Source organism: Mollisia scopiformis (assembly GCF_001500285.1).
Source record: "Mollisia scopiformis unplaced genomic scaffold LY89scaffold_1, whole genome shotgun sequence".
NCBI lineage: Eukaryota > Fungi > Ascomycota > Leotiomycetes > Helotiales > Mollisiaceae > Mollisia > Mollisia scopiformis.
The window spans coordinates 1437360-1452897 of NW_017263581.1; the positions used below are offsets into that span (position 1 = coordinate 1437360).

The following is a 15538-nucleotide window of genomic DNA, read 5'->3' on the forward strand; positions in this document are numbered from 1 at the left end:
GAGTTCCCTCACATGCAGTGATTCGGTGATCATCAGAACAGGAGCAACATTTGTTGGGTCCAGAACACGAGCCCTCAAGTCAGATGGACGTATTCGACACTAACTGTTGGATTTTCTCGACCCTCGATTATTGCGGCAAATTGGTGAGAGTTTGCGAAGGCCCAGCATGGCGAATGAAATTCCGTGCATCACTGGCTGATCAAAGTTGGCCACTCGGAGCCCTCGAAGATAGGTTGACAAATGGAGCATGTAACAAAACGGTATGCTTAATAGACGTATCTGGCAAAAGTCTGGACCGAGTTGGAAGCTCAAATCATTCTCCATTCGTACAATCCACACGAGATAATATGCGCTGTCAAACCTGCAGTGGAGAAGAGCCGATAACCTTTCCGTCTCCGAGCGCGAGTCAGCGGCAAAGATACATCGATTCTTCTGTGCTGTCGAGTTCGATGTAGCGCAATGTGACACAAAACGGGCGTGTGGCTGCAGACATCCTGGCACCAAAACGGCAGAGGCGCAGACGCGCCTTACTGCATGGCTGAAGTAACTTTGCTCCTCCGATAGAAGACCAAGAGCAGGACGGCTGGCGTATGACTTTCTGCAAGATCTGGTCAATCGGTCCTTATTAGACGATGATAAAGGCTGATGCATGAGTGGTAATATTCTGAGAATTGATGTCGGGAGATGTACTGCGCAGTGTCACACATCAGGTACTGCCTGAGATCAGCTCTGAAATTATCAATCAGCAGGCTTCAAACTTGAAGCCTACGATTGGAAGAACCATCCGAAAACTCCCAAAAGAATGCAAAATGATGGATACTAGCCATTGGCCTCGCAATGAATTTCAACAAACTGTGGTGATGTTTACGAGGAGGAAGGCTTGCGCGACAGCGAGATGGGGAGTTTCTTAGTGCTGCTGCTTTAGTCTGGTGCGGTCGCCGCATTTATGGTTTGATGCGAAAGACTGACTGATACACATGATCGAGCCGGGAAGAATACCAACAACTAATTCTTCTATTACGTACATGATTCAACGATAAAGTTGTACAAAGTTGTAAAATCTTTGACGTTTCTAGATGCTTGTCTGCAATTCCTGCGATATACTCAGGTGATCCATAGGCAGATTCCAGATGTCCATCGATCTCCTCAATTGGGACACCCTCACAACAGGGCCTGATGGGGATGCGCTAGCTGAAAAGATTCGAAACTTCATCCATGAAAAATTCCAGACGGTGACTCTCCCACGTTTCATCAAGAGTGTCAAGGTGCACGAGTTTGGATTTGGCTCCATCGCTCCAGAAGTTGAGATCAAAGATATATGCGATCCTCTACCAGACTTTTACGAGGAGACTGAAGATGATTACGGCGGAGAAGACGACTATGAGGAGGCCGAGGATGACGGCAGGTCAAAAAATACAGATCACGAGACCTTACGAGAAAGACGAAGGATGGACCGTCTCGAGAGAACAAACGGCTCATCACAAAGCTCTCATCCTCCAGCATATATCGATACTAAGACACTCGGTATGAGGCCAATGCAGTTTCCAAATGATGTTGGAAGTCCATTTCTTGGTGTTAGCACCCCAGGCATACCTGGGGGAACATCGAATCTTCATTACTTTCACTCTCAATTAGCTACTGGCCTGTCTGGTACGCAAACACCTTTGGCTGCCGTCGCTGGCGCACATTACCCCAATGGATGGCCAGATTACGCAAACATGTCCTCCTCGAATGGATTGGGCCATCGACATACACCTAGCGGAAGCTCCTTGTCGCCTCCACCTACCGCAGATGCTGCCCAAAGATCTCTCCGCGAGAAGGCAAGCGTCTCAACATTAGCAACATCAAATTCGACAACGAGACCAAAGACAAGTGAGGGTTTCGTTGAGCCTCCAATCGAGGAAGAGCCAACCTCACCACCACGACGTTTTCGAGAACCTCGCATCGAAGACCTGCAGACAATCTTTCGAGTACGCTATTCAGGAGATGTCAAGCTTTCGCTCACTGCTGAGATCCTGCTAGACTATCCAATGCCAAGTTTTGTCGGTATACCAGTCAAGCTGAATATCACAGGCTTGTCTTTTGACGGAGTTGCAGTCTTGGCATATATTAGGAAGAGAGCACATTTCTGTTTTCTCTCACCTGAAGACGCTTATGCAGCTATTGGAGCAGAGGATGAAGCAGAACACAACTCTGGCATAAAAATGGGTGGGCTCCTCCATGAGATCAAAGTTGAGAGTGAGATTGGACAGAGAGAAAATGGGAAACAGGTTCTCAAAAATGTAGGGAAGGTGGAAAAGTTTGTCCTTGAGCAGGTTAGGAGAATCTTTGAGGACGAGTTCGTGTATCCAAGTTTCTGGACATTCTTGGTTTAGATGCATAAGCACCGCTCTACTCAATTGCTTGTATGGCATAAATTAAAGATCATCGAGACCACAACCCCATACGCTATGCATTACATTTCAATGGTCATAATTATTTCAGAGTTGCCTTGAAGCCCTGATATGCCGAATTCATATCTAGCTCCAGCTCTCTTGCTTGGTCATCGCTCACCTCCTCCGTAGCTTTCATTTGATTCAATGCTATCAACCACTGCACAATCTTTCCTCTGCCGTCGAAGTCTCGATCCGTAACTTTGTTCACACTTTGGATAACGTCTGAGAGAAGTGGATGCAATTGATCTTTTGCAAGTAGTCCAAGCTTGAGGGCATCCAGGAAAGTGATGAAGTCTTGCGTAGCCTCCAAGATCAGAGTTCCATTAGAACCACTATTGTTGTTCGCTGGAGCGTTGATGGCTGGAGCAGTGACTGTACTGGGAAGGCCTATTCTTATACGCTCCGTGGCTCGAGGGACTTCCATCTACTAAAGTCAGAGCTATACCAATAGAGAGGACTATACGTACATCCCACTCATTCTTGAAAGTTTCCAGATCAACGAATGCTCGAGATACACCCTCATCTGTCAAAATAGCTTTGTATTGGTTCAATAACCTGCCACATATCTCGGTATAATCCGTTTCGGAGATCGCATCTTTGAGATATGCTTTTTCGAGTTCGTCTAAGGTAATGATAATGCTAAAGACTTCGGCAAGTGAGTCTTGGAGATCTCGTTCTGCTCTTGTTTCTGCAAGCTTGACTTCCTATTTTCTGATCAGCATTATTTGACGCATTGACTGGGTAGACATACCTCATCGAGATTGATAGTAGCCGAAATGGTACTCGGGACATAGCTGTGAGGGGTGGGCGCGTACGCCTGGCGAGGTTGATACATGTTGAATTTGAAGGTGGGACTTTGAAGCTCTCTGCCTAGACGTACTTTAGTGGGGTAAATACTGCCATGCCAAGACTAGACCGCCCGCCTGAAAAGGATCTAGCGTGCTAGATCCACCGAAAAGTTTCTATCGAGATAAATCTGCGATAAACTGCGGGACCATTGCATTCAACACCCCAAGAACGACTCCAATGGCGAAAAGTACGAAGAAGTCGACTCGCAAGTTCGAGAAGAACCATCTGAAGGATGCTCTAGAGAAGAGGAAAGCTGGCGCAAAAATTAAGCAGCGACAGCAGGTCAAGGCAAAGCGACAAGCACGAAATGCGAAAGATGCTGAATTTATGGGTGGAAAAGATGGAGAGGAGGCGCCCAAGGCTAAGAGCTCTGCCAAAGAGGATGCCTTTGCGAAGATGAATGTGGACGATTTTTTCCAAGGCGGTTTCGAAATCCCAGAGAAGCTTGCGAGGAAGTTGAAGTCGAAAAGCGCTCCAGAGAAATTAGGAAAGAGGAAGAGAACAGAACCGGAAGAAGAGGACGATGATGACTCGTCGGAAGCTTCTTTTGAAGAAGCTCCAGTCATGAGCGACAGCGAAGATGATGCTGCCGAGGACGACATTGGCATGAGCAAGGGTGCTATGGATGCATTGGCAGAGAAGGATCCGGAATTCTACAAATACTTGAAAGAGAATGACCCTGAAGCTTTGGATTTTGACGACTATGCAGATCTCGCTGAAGTCGATGCATTGAGTGGCAGTGACGTGGAGGAGGAACCCAAAAAGAAGAAGCAAAAGAATTCCAAGAAGAAGATTCAAGTTGAAACAGAAGAGGGCTCAGGAGAGGAGGAGGAAGAGGAGGACGATGCATCAGAGGTCACAAAGCCTATGGTTTCGAAATGGACAAAAGCTATGACGGGACAGAACTCATTACGAGCTATGCGACAGGTTGTTCTTGCGTTTAGAGCAGCTGCGCATCTCAATGAGGATGAAGGGAAGGACTACAAGTATACCATTTCGAATCCCGAAGTCTACCACGACTTACTTCTCACGACACTCAAGCACGTTCCGGAGGTGCTAAACCACCATTTACCGGTAAAAGAATCAGCTTCTGGGAAAGTACGAGTGTCAACGGACTCGAAGAAATTCAAAACTCTTTCACCTCTACTCAAATCGCACTCTACTTCCGTCCTTCACCTCCTCGGCTCTCTCTCCGATGCGCCGACCCTCAAGATTACGTTGTCATCTCTTACGCCCTTGCTCCCGTATCTGCTATCGTTCAAGAAGATTCTGAAGACCCTGGTCAAGTCAGTGGTCGACATCTGGTCAGATCCTTCAAGTACCGAGGCAACACGAATAACAGCATTCCTTGTTGTCCGACGGTTGGCAGTGATAGGCGATCCAGGACTTCGTGAAGCAGTATTGAAGACTGTTTACCAAGGATTGATCAAAGGGAGCCGAAGCACGACAATACACACCATTCAAGGCATCAACTTGATGAAAAATTCTGCTGCTGAGCTCTGGGGCATCGACCAAGGAGTTGGCTATACAACTGGATTTACCTTCATCCGCCAACTTGCTATCCATCTGCGGAGTAGCATCACGAATAATCAGAAAGAGTCCTACAAGACGATCTACAACTGGCAATATGTCCATTCATTGGACTTCTGGTCTTGCGTATTATCAGAACATTGCAATCCCATTAAGGAAGCAGAGAGTGGTAAGGAGTCAGAACTACGTCCTCTTATCTACCCATTAGTGCAAGTCACTCTGGGAGCCATGCGTCTGATACCTACATCCACCTACTTCCCTCTTCGATTCCACATGATGCGATCTCTTCTCCGACTCTCTAGAGCTACTGGTACATACATACCTCTCGCAGCAGCACTACTAGAAGTCTTGAACTCTGCGGAGATGAAAAAACCACCCAAGCCAAGTACTTTGAAGAGTCTCGATTTTGCTTCGAATTACAAAGCTCAAAAGACATACCTGCGAACACGAGTCTACCAAGATGGAGTCGGCGAACAAGTTGTAGAACTGTTGTCAGCATTCTTCGTCCTGTGGTCGACCAGTATCGCTTTCCCGGAATTGGCTTTGCCGGTCATTGTCATGCTGAAGCGTTGGTTGAAGGATGCCAATAACAAGGCATCTGGAAACAAGAACAATAAGCTCAATTCTGCTTTGTTGCTGTTAATTCAGAAATTAGAAGCGAATGGCAAATTCATCGAGGAGAGGAGAGCGAAGGTCGACTTCGCACCAAATAATCGAGCTGGTGTGGACGGGTTCCTGAAGGGATTTGAGTGGGAGAAGACACCGTTAGGAGCCTTTGTTGTTGGTCAGAGGAAGCAGAGAGAAGAGAAAGCTAGATTAGTGGAACAAGGTCGCAGAGAGGAGGAGAGGAAGAGGAAACAAGATCGACAGAAGGAGAAGGAGGCCGATGTCAGCGATGAGGAGATGGAAGATGTCGACGAGTCTGGCTTCGAGAGTGAGGAAGATGATGAGTAGGCTTGTAGGTATCCATTGGCGTTTGGCGCTCAAAATGAGCTTGGGTATTGGCTCTATAATGAGTGTTGTAGATATCTGAAAATTCTCTCTATGAAGAACAATACTTGCGGATACCTGACCTTCGGGTACTTTGGATTAAGACAGCCTGCATTCCTGACGTTATTAAAACCTACATGGGCCTTTGAAAAATAATCTACCTTCAAGAGCATCAAGCGATGGCGGTATGGCCGCGATGAGCGCAAAAGGCGCTGATTGCGCGTACAGCGGAGATTGCGCAGAACGCGCGAATTGCGCGGAAACCGCATGTTCAATCTCGGTCCAGATCTCCAGCACCGAAAGGAAAGCGAATATCTGGTCAAGTCTGGAAGAACACTTCGACCTCAGATGAGGAATTGATGCATCCATAGCTTCTGCAATCGAGTGCAGCTTGAAACTGCAAGTGCGACTTAGACACGTTGTCCCAACATCTTTTAGCTAGTGCTATGAAATCACCTACTCTATCATGTCCAGATCCGCTCTTTTACTCACCCATCTGCTTCAATTGCTTAACATTTGATCTTTGGCATGATGTATCTAATTTCATTTCAATTGAATTGGTTCTGCTTCCTTTCTTGTCCATGAAGAGAGCCTCGTCCTGCTTACATTCGCCAGTCAAATTCAATGGCCAGGGGAGAAGAATATGGTGCCATGATATGATTACCAGTACGAGGGAGAATTTGCTTCTGTTGGCAAAGGACGAGAAAATGCCTTCCTGTCTATTAGATATTTGCCTCTAAGGATATTCGATCCAAAGTTCGGCTCATGGGCACGTCAAGCTTTCTGCCGAGATAGCTTCAATTACATATGTAGAAGTCTCTTCTAATCAATTGCAAGTACAATGTTGAATGTAACCCTTCACATAGGCAAAGCCTCAAACAATGTATCTCTCTCATGCTGTACCCAAACCCTAGACTATAGCGAATCCCTTCAGACAGCTTTCATACCCTTCAATAAATTTCAAATGATCATTCCAGTCATTGTTCCAAGTGAGACCATAGCTTTCTAAAACTGTATCTGACGTGCTACCCAATCTTAGCCAACCAATTCTTCGATAAATGTTGTTGACTATCTTTTCGAGAAGCATAATTTCGTGTGACATTGCATGTTGTCCCTTATTTGTCATCCTCCGTATTACCCCTACATACCAGCATACAAGAGGCTTCTTCCTGTGGGGAAGCTGTACGTCCAAAAAAATGCTGCAAAACATATATGGAGTAGGCTCGTGGTTCGTCACCGAGACACCGTTCCTCGTGATGCAAGGATCGCCATTCTTCCAGACCAAGTCCGCGTTCAGGAGAATTCCTTGCATAATGATATATCCCGCCACAGCAGCTGAGCTCTGCGCCATCACACGGGTCTCAGGGAGCATGTGCCAGGTGGTATACCCAGGGTGCTGCAGATACAAGTTCCATGAAATGGGGAGAGAGAACTCTACGCTTGCCCACGACCATGAAGGAGCGCGATATGGCTTTGCTCTTCGCCGAGGTCGCGAAAAGATATGATACCAAGTAAGACTCGCAATAAAATCACGGTCAAACCAATGTCCGGCCAGATAATCGGTTCCTGTCTTCTGTTGGAACATTTGGGCTATGCCAGACAACACGGTCAACCTAGTCTCGGGAAAGGTTATCCTTCTATGAGAGTATTCCGTTACCAATGTAGTCCAGACCGAGCTTAGAGAGTCCGAAATGCCGATGGAAGATATACGACGAGCATCACGGGCTTTCATATTTTCCCGTCTCTTGTCGTACTCCGAAGGATATTGCCCGCACTCGCAAACACCACCTCCGTTGCAGTCAAAGGCAATCTCTTCGTATCCAAAGCTAAGAACTCTTGGTGCCAGAAAATACTCTTGATAACACCATGCTCGTTCTCTCAAAAAATTAGAAGACCATGAGTCGGAGCGACTGTGGTCAATCTCAGGAGGTTCGGTTTGGAGCCAGGTATGATCGTAAGGTATCCTTCCATACAAAGAAAATGGCAAGCCGTTTTCTTTGGGCGAACATGAGAACGATAGCGGCGGTTCTACGAGCTTGCATTTATCCAGAAACCCTTCATGGGTATTTCTACTGTTGGTTGCTGCGATTGTCAAAGTTGCGTTACCATAAATGGAGCTCATCAAACTCGACTGCTCTTCCCACTCCTTGAGGCTCTCCGGGTCCTCTTTGTTGCCTTGCATAATACATAGTGCGTCGATCCACAGAAATTGGATTCCGAGCTTTGAGGCAACAATTACCGCATCCTTGTACGTTTGAGGTAAGTCGGGCCATGGTATGCCGGTCATGAAGACAGGGAGATTGTTTGGGGTTGTGACGAAGTTGTTATCTGTACCCCAGCAGTAACTCAGGCAGGCATACATATCCTTCATCCCCTCTGTTTCAACAAGTTTGATTTTTCCGACAGTTGAGAATTCACGCAGATCCAATACTCTGTGTGGCAAACCGGAAATATCCTTCTTGCAGCCTTCATGCGTTGTAAGACAATTGTCCATCCATTTCCTGGCTTTTGAGAGTCGCCATGATTGACTGTTCTCTTCTATCTGGAAACTAGGCAGCTCGAGATATGGTGTTGGTTGGCCTGCATGGAAATTTAGCATCAGCAAGAAGATAATATTTGATCACTAACCTTCACAGATATATAAACGCATGGCTATGCCATACTCTGATTGGTTTTGGTACTTGGCATGCATATATAGCTCTGCTACCCCTGTGTCCTGGAAACTGCTGAGGTGACACGAGATTGAATTGGAAGCTCCCCTTGCAATGCAGAGTTTTAGGAGATGTGCCGAAGCTTCTTCCACCGCAGGACATGTTGGACATCCAAGGCTGCTACGATGCTTGATGATCATCATCCAGTCTTTCAAACCCCAAGATTTACTGTCGAAAAATGGTTTAAGGTCGGAACACAAGGGGCAATTCGATGATACGATTATCGTGCTTTCTGTTTCGTCCAGAACATCTCCTTCAAGGAGTTAGCATGTCTCCTACTGCAGAGCAGTTGCCAAGTAAGACGTAGAGCACTACCTTGGCGATCAGTATTGACCATATCTTTATCAGAACTATTTTCCATCCTTTGCTGTAGCGGATTTGACGACTCCTTGGTAGATTCATTGCTTCTGCTAGCACTCTTGTTTATCGCTGGAACACGACGGTGCTTAAATTTGTTGAGATAGCTCTTCTGTGTAACTGTTCTGTGTCTCTCGGTGCTCTCCGAAGTATTCTTCATCCAGGAGTCTTCATTCTTCGAGTCAGGCGTCGAGGTCAAGGCTCTTTCAAGCCGCAAAGCTCTCTCTTTGATAGACGGCATGCTTGGTGTTTCCTTTAGTACTTGAGACAGTGAGACCAGCTAAGAGAGAAGCTTTGAGTTCGTATATGAGGCTAGGCTGTAGTTCTTCACTGTTGGTCGCACAATGTTACGTTGTCAACGTCCTTCCAGCGAATATGTTGCATCGTCTAACCAGAAGCTACCTAGACTGGAAAAGCTTCGTCACCGAGTCTCATGTGATCTGAATCATTTCATAAGGAGAATATGGAAATTAAGACTGGATCTCACATCGACCGAAACTGCAAAGAGGAGGTTCGTTTCATACTCACAGAACGTACGAAGAGCCATCGGTGGGGTTTGGCTCAGAAATGTGTGTGCATTGATAAACATCATAAAGAGCGTAACTAAGAAATTCCTCCACTTGATCCTCGTAATGTGCTGTGTCAATTTTGGGGGGTTTAAAAGAACGTGCTAGTGCTGATATCGAATCATCAGAGATGAAAGAGCGTCTTAAAGAGACAAGAAACCCGAATCTGATCCTTCCAAAGAAACAACCGAGACCATCCATCCATCTTCAGTACGAAACTCAGAGCTCCAACTTCTCCAAATCCACACTCCCATCACGGCTCGTCTTCGGAATATTGGGATTGATCGACGCAGTCTTAGTCAAGATCCAACAAGACGCATACATATTAACCCTATTCATATTAGCCCTCACTCACTCACCCAATCCCCCTCTCACATCTCACTCGAAGAAGAAACATACCGATCAATACAAGCCCCATTCTCCCTCGCCCCAACCCTCTTCGCCACAAACCCCAACTCCTCAAACCTTTCCACATACCACGGCACCAGCGCCGCGGACCTCAACATCACGCGCCCCTGCATCTTCAACGCGCGATTCAACTTCGCAATCTGTTTCCCCGCCTCCTGACTCCCGGGGTCAAACCAATCCATGCTATCCATCACCACGGCCACCGTCAGCGTACCGGGCGCCAGCCTCGTCACCACCTCGTTAATCTCATCGGTATGGATCCGCAACCCATCGAACGCCGCCGGCTTCGACAGTTTCTGGTGCGATTTCGGCTTCAGGTAATCCGGGTGGCAGCGCGGCGAGTACTTGCCTTGCATGCAGACCAGGTAATACGGATTATCTTCCCCGATTAAGGAGGTTTCGATGACGGGGTCGAGTGTTTGAACCATGTATTCCCAGACCGCTGCGCCGCGGGAGGAATTGAGTTCTTTCTCCGAATGCTCTTGCGGGAACGGGCTACTTTTCGTCTCAAGCGCCACGTGGTCCGCTTCCAGCATCGCGAGCTGGTTATGCGGGACGCCGAGGGCCGCCCAGAGGAATTTCTCGGACGAGACGACGAAGTAGGAGAGTAGACGGGACATGATCATGGGGCGGATTTGCTTGGTCCATATCTCGCGCTGTTCGTTGAGCGTTTTGGCGGCGAGGAGGGCTTTGATTTGGGAGCTGAAGCCGAGGGTTGTGGAGAGGAGACGCACGATGCGGATTGCGTGGCGGGAACCACCCGTCTCGTAGAGGCCGCGGGAGCGGGAGGATTGGAAGGTAGAGGTGTGGTTGAGCCAGTATTGGAATGCGCGGGAGGACATGTGTGGTGAGAGGCGGGTGATCAGGAGGTTCCTGAAGTTGGGGTGCTTGCCTTCTCCGAAGATCTTCCAGATGTCGGGGTAGGGGAGAGAAGTGAAAGCAGCGACTTTTAGTTCCAGGAGATGGTTCTGGTTGGGGTTGAGGTCTACGGCATGGATGCGTGCGGGAGACTCCAAAGCATAGGACAGGATGTTATCACCTGCGGAGGTGATGGCTAGAACGACATCGTCGGAAGTGAGTTTGAGCAAGCGTTGATCGACACGAGAATCTTCCCAGGTGAAGGCGTAGATGTACTCGTTCTTGAATTGAGTGTGTTTCTTCAACTGGTCATCGTAGTAGATTCTCCAGTGATGGTTTTGGTAGAAGAACGAAGGCAGAGGAAGATTAGCCGAGAGATTTATGATTGCAGCATCGAAAGCCTTGGAACGAAGCTCAGGACTTGCCCTGTCAACCTTGCGAGCCAAGGCATTCTGATGATTGACCGGTGACAAGTACGGAGACTCAGTAGCTGCTGCATCAAGACGCTCGACAATCTCGTGTGGATAGTTAGTTGTGTTGTGAGACGATTCAGGCTTCTTCTGACATCCAACCCAAATATAATATGGAATGGATCCCAGGAGATAGTTGCGAGAGTCAGCACTTAGAACCGTTCCGAATCGGTACTCAAGGTAGTCTCTACGACCAGCCTCGAGACCAACTCGGTCCACATCAAACCATGCTCGCCAGAAAAGACGTCCGAACCAGCTCACGTGACGGTTGATGGCTCCACCGGTATAATTTCTGAAGCTTAGATCCACGGCGGATTGAACGTAGAAATCGATGGCACCAATCACACCGCCAGGGGCGAGTAAAGAGGTCAACGAATCAATGACAGAGTAGAAATCGGGCTTTGAAAATTAGCCAGTGGAAGTCAACGCTCGTGACCAAACTCACAATCATGGACAAGCTATAAGACAAAGTGATGAGGTCCGCACCGCCAACACTTGCACTCTCATCCGCAAAGTAATTTGACATTGGTGACCGGGCGAACGTCAAAGACTTGTCCACCACAGGATCACCTTCATGGTCCTCGAGGCGAAAAGTCCTGGCATCCTGGCACACGACCTTGACATTCTTCCATCCCAAACGTGTAAATCGTTTCCGAGCTACTTCGCACAGGGAAGGCGAGAAATCGACGAGGTAAACACTAGAGAAGAATTCCTCCACGTCGACAAATTCGGACATCGCTTCGATGTTCCACCCAGTGCCGCCTCCGATCTATTGTGAGACAAATGTATCAGTTACACCGCTGTCCAGAGCCCCCATCTTCACATGCCAGGAATTTGAGCAACTCACATCGACCCAGATACGCTTGGTATCGTGGGTACGCTCTTTGGCCGCCTTCTGCACCAGCTGAGCTGCTACTAATCCAAGCATGTCTTCACGACCACGCAACAACCTCTTTCTGGTGGCATCGTATACTCCCGCCTGTGCCTTGTAGAAGCTCTCGAGAGCATCTTGTTGACCGTTGCCGACGTCGCCAGTGTGCGGCTTGAGGAACGAGGCGTAAAAAAATCGCAGAAAAGAGGCGAAGCCGCTTGGGTTTTCGTCATGTTCGGATGTGGTGGTTGTCTTCTTCGGGATGGTGGAATTGGTGGTTGCGGCAAAAATGATGCCAATCAGGACAACAATTGTTGCTCCTGCAATGATAATTTGGGTGTGGGGATCCTTTGGGGAAAGGATGCTAGGGCCAAGAGCTGCCATGGTACTCTCTCATTGCTCTCAATGAGTTGATTGGTGCTTGAAGTAGTTGATACTCGAAGTACAATTGAGGACCGATGGGATGAGAAGAGAAAAAAAGAAGGGAAAAGAGAAGGGGAAGAGACAGGAGGGATAATATTGAGAGCTGCGGTGCTGGGCTGGCTAGCTAGCTGATCCATTCCTGGTGCTCCTGCTGCTGCGGTGGTTCTCTAGGTCTGGACGCAATTCTGCGTCGTGTGCAGTTTGCATCGGCAAGTATCGCACGTCAGACATAACATTTAGAACCCAAAACCCCTCATGGACCATGACACCCCGGGAGCTGCATCTGCAAGACAAAGCTGCAGCTGCACGTTGCCCCGCCATGATTACTCTCAACGTGTCTCATGGTGAGGCGAGTGGTTGAAGGGGATGCGTCTTTGGCCTATGAGATGGGCACATGTGTGGAGGGGTCGAAGGTGGAAGGAGGTTGATTCGAAGCCATTTAGGGGTCCACTGTCGTGCCAGGGGACGATCGCATTAGCATTTGTATGGGAAAGCTAGAGAGCGTAGTGTAGTGGGGGACTTCTCCGTGCGCTAGACGCGAGCCTGTTTGGAGATTAATTGTAGATGAGGGGTCAGATATCGATAATAATGATCATTTTAATCGGCTGAAGTGTAATCTTTGGCTCTTCTGTCTGCAGCGAGTCGAGTCGAGCACGAGTACGAGTTTGTGAGTGGAGAGAAATGGGAATGCGTGCATGAGCGCGAAGTAGGGGAGAATTATGTAAGCCGGATCTCAGAAGAGCAGGTGAGAAGCACAACCAGCCATGCAACTCGACATATAACAATGCAGGTGCAGACCACAACAGGACCCTAGATCTAGATAGCTAGATGCTAGAGCCGCTGTAAGGAAAAGGGTAGCAAAGGCTCAATGGCAATTCGAAGCAGTGCCAGGAGCTGAGGACAACATCGTCAACAATTGCTTGCTTGCTTGCTTGCTCCCAATTGCCAGCGAGTCGTGCAGTTGCTGCTCTTCACTTCTCCGTCTTCGGCTGCAACATAAATTTACCCATCGAGACAACAAGAAAAGTGATCAACTGACGCGAAACCCTAAGAACCGCTGTCCAGTCCAGGGTGATTCGTCTTGACGATTTGACATGTGGGCGAAAGGACTGGAGCCCTGCGCTTGGGGCAAAAGGAAGATCAGACAAGAGACCGCGGCCAATGGCGTGGAGAGCTGCAATGCACGTTGGCCCATCATTGGGTTTTTCTTGACGAACGAAACGAACGCTGGCTCTTGGCTGGGGAAAAGTCGTGGATGGAGATCTGGATGCAGTCGTAGGTGCATTCAGCCTTCTTCCGAGTTCTTTCCCCATTGGCAGAAGATTGTTACAATTTGAGAGGCAGCGAGCGGTGAGCAAGTCACGTGGATCAATATACTTTCACTTGATGATCTCGGGATCGAGAGGTTGGATTAGAGGGAGAGTATGGAATATTCTCTAGAAGCCATCTAGATTTAAGTGTGGACGACCCTCTCGATAGTCGTCAAAGGAATTCCCCATATACTTGGCGATGAGTCACGTGAAACTCGGGAATCTGCATTGGGCTTCCCACAGGAGAACAAGGGGTAGCGAGATGGTCTGAAAGGGCCGAGATCCCTCCCCTGACTACGTGCGCCATCAGACGGGTAGCGAATGAAGGACTATACCGGAAAGAAGGCATGATACAATTGTGGAAAAAGTCTGGATTCTGGCCTGATCAGATAGAAAACTTGGTTCTTGACGGGAGGTTCTGCATGGATGGTCATATGATATGGTAACTTTATTTTTGGAACTTCTAGAAGAGTAGAACTGGAATATCTTATTAGGGAAAGGAACATCAGCCTGTCAAATTGTCTGGAAGCCGCTGGGACTTCCAAAATATAGAAGTCACTTGATTTGAAATTACCTCAAAAACTGCCCAGGTCAACTTGAAATTTATGATAGAGAAAAAGGCAAATGTAGGATCTATAAGTAATTAAAGGTCGAGAAACCTATCAAACCATCTAAAAGCTGCCGAAACTTGCCAAAGAGAAAAGATACATGCATTTTTTCTAGGCAAGGGATCATTTCATTTCATTTCATACAACCTAGGTAGGCTACTGGCTATCTAATCGTCGAAGAATGCATTCAAGTCCTCATTGTCAGAGAGGTAATCAAAGTGGTCAAAGAGATCCGAGTTGTCCCATCTCGCAGTCTCCTTCTTGAAAAGTTCATCCAAATCATAACCCTTCCAGATGTTCTCGGTCGACCAATCGTTCCAATCGTGGGGCTTCTCTGCGGGGGTTTGCTGGACGGTTGGGGCAAGAGGAGCGGATTGTTCGACAGTTTGAGGGGCAACGGGCTCGGGTTGGTGTTTGGGGGAAGCTGATTGTTCGGCGACTTCTTCGACAATGGTCTTGGCTGGGACAGCGGGCTCGACTTGGTATTCTGGAGGAGCGGAATAATCGACGACTTCTTGGACATCGGGTTCAGGTGCATTGAACTCGAGTCCGAACTCGGGAGGAGCTGGATAGTTATCGAATTGTGGGACAAAGAGTTCATCTTCGAAGGACTGCTGAACTTGTGGGTACAACTCGAATCGGTATTCGGGAGGAGCTTCGTATTCGGTGACATCAGGAATTGTATCCATCTTGGCGGCGATGCGAGCAGTGGCCTTGATCTGAGCAGGTCTAGACATTTGGGTAGGTCTGGACAGTTGGGTAGGTCTGGCAACAGGAGCAGATTCGGGCATCTGTCCAGGTCGTCTTGCAGCGATTCTAAAGCATGTTAATACGGGGCCATTCAAAATCAGCAGTGATTGGAACTTACTCAAGGAACTCCTTCTTCTTGGTATTCAAGACATAGTTGACTCCCGCAGAGGATGCACCACGTCGAGGCCAGATACCATTGATCGCTTCGGCAATCTCCCACTTCTTGAATCCGTCTTTGTAGAGGGTAAAGCAGATATCGATCTGTTCGTCGCTCCACTTGTTGGTGCCGACCATGGTGACGATGGCGTGATGAGGTATAAGAGGAGGGCTTTTGTATGAAGTTGATGGGATGAGGTTGTATGAGTAGAGAGCAGAGGGAAACGAATTTCTGGATGGTTTGTG

At 48.0% G+C, this 15538-nt stretch overlaps 7 protein-coding genes across 7 annotated transcripts; 2 read left to right on the forward strand and 5 right to left on the reverse strand.

The window, feature by feature from the left end:
• The first annotated feature begins 890 nt into the window (after window positions 1–890).
• On the forward strand, window positions 891–2425 carry LY89DRAFT_14337 (uncharacterized protein). The gene has a single exon (XM_018205331.1). The coding sequence runs from the start codon at window positions 1131–1133 to the stop codon at window positions 2373–2375; it is 1245 nt and encodes a 414-aa protein (XP_018078561.1). The 5' UTR covers window positions 891–1130; the 3' UTR covers window positions 2376–2425.
• LY89DRAFT_679410 (ESCRT-1 complex, Vps28 subunit) lies at window positions 2321–3282 on the reverse strand (the record flags this gene model as incomplete). The annotated part of the gene is made up of 3 exons (XM_018213865.1): window positions 3187–3282; window positions 2903–3139; window positions 2321–2859 (listed from the first exon to the last, which is right to left on the reverse strand). Coding segments are annotated over exons 1-3 (700 nt in total), but the record flags the coding sequence as incomplete, so codon positions are not given.
• A 152-nt stretch (window positions 3283–3434) lies between these two features.
• Window positions 3435–5902, forward strand: LY89DRAFT_679411 (Noc2-domain-containing protein). The gene has a single exon (XM_018213866.1). It carries the CDS (start codon window positions 3462–3464, stop codon window positions 5766–5768), a length of 2307 nt encoding a protein of 768 aa, XP_018078563.1. The 5' UTR covers window positions 3435–3461; the 3' UTR covers window positions 5769–5902.
• A 1442-nt stretch (window positions 5903–7344) lies between these two features.
• LY89DRAFT_604699 (HET-domain-containing protein) lies at window positions 7345–8339 on the reverse strand (the record flags this gene model as incomplete). The annotated part of the gene is made up of 2 exons (XM_018210368.1): window positions 7820–8339; window positions 7345–7768 (listed from the first exon to the last, which is right to left on the reverse strand). Coding segments are annotated over exons 1-2 (903 nt in total), but the record flags the coding sequence as incomplete, so codon positions are not given.
• A 320-nt stretch (window positions 8340–8659) lies between these two features.
• On the reverse strand, window positions 8660–9113 carry LY89DRAFT_744973 (uncharacterized protein; the record flags this gene model as incomplete). Its single annotated transcript, XM_018221046.1, has 1 exon — window positions 8660–9113. The coding sequence occupies one exon, from the start codon at window positions 9111–9113 to the stop codon at window positions 8736–8738; it is 378 nt and encodes a 125-aa protein (XP_018078565.1). The 3' UTR covers window positions 8660–8735.
• Window positions 9114–9601: 488 nt separating this feature from the next.
• LY89DRAFT_15252 (uncharacterized protein) lies at window positions 9602–12508 on the reverse strand. Its single transcript, XM_018205413.1, has 4 exons — window positions 12022–12508; window positions 11620–11943; window positions 9838–11573; window positions 9602–9769 (listed from the first exon to the last, which is right to left on the reverse strand). Exons 1-4 carry the CDS (start codon window positions 12427–12429, stop codon window positions 9658–9660), a joined length of 2580 nt encoding a protein of 859 aa, XP_018078566.1. The 5' UTR covers window positions 12430–12508; the 3' UTR covers window positions 9602–9657.
• Window positions 12509–14553: 2045 nt separating this feature from the next.
• Window positions 14554–15430, reverse strand: LY89DRAFT_727243 (uncharacterized protein; the record flags this gene model as incomplete). The annotated part of the gene is made up of 2 exons (XM_018219130.1): window positions 14554–15202; window positions 15255–15430. The coding sequence occupies 2 exons, from the start codon at window positions 15428–15430 to the stop codon at window positions 14554–14556; spliced, it is 825 nt and encodes a 274-aa protein (XP_018078567.1).
• Window positions 15431–15538: the final 108 nt, after the last annotated feature.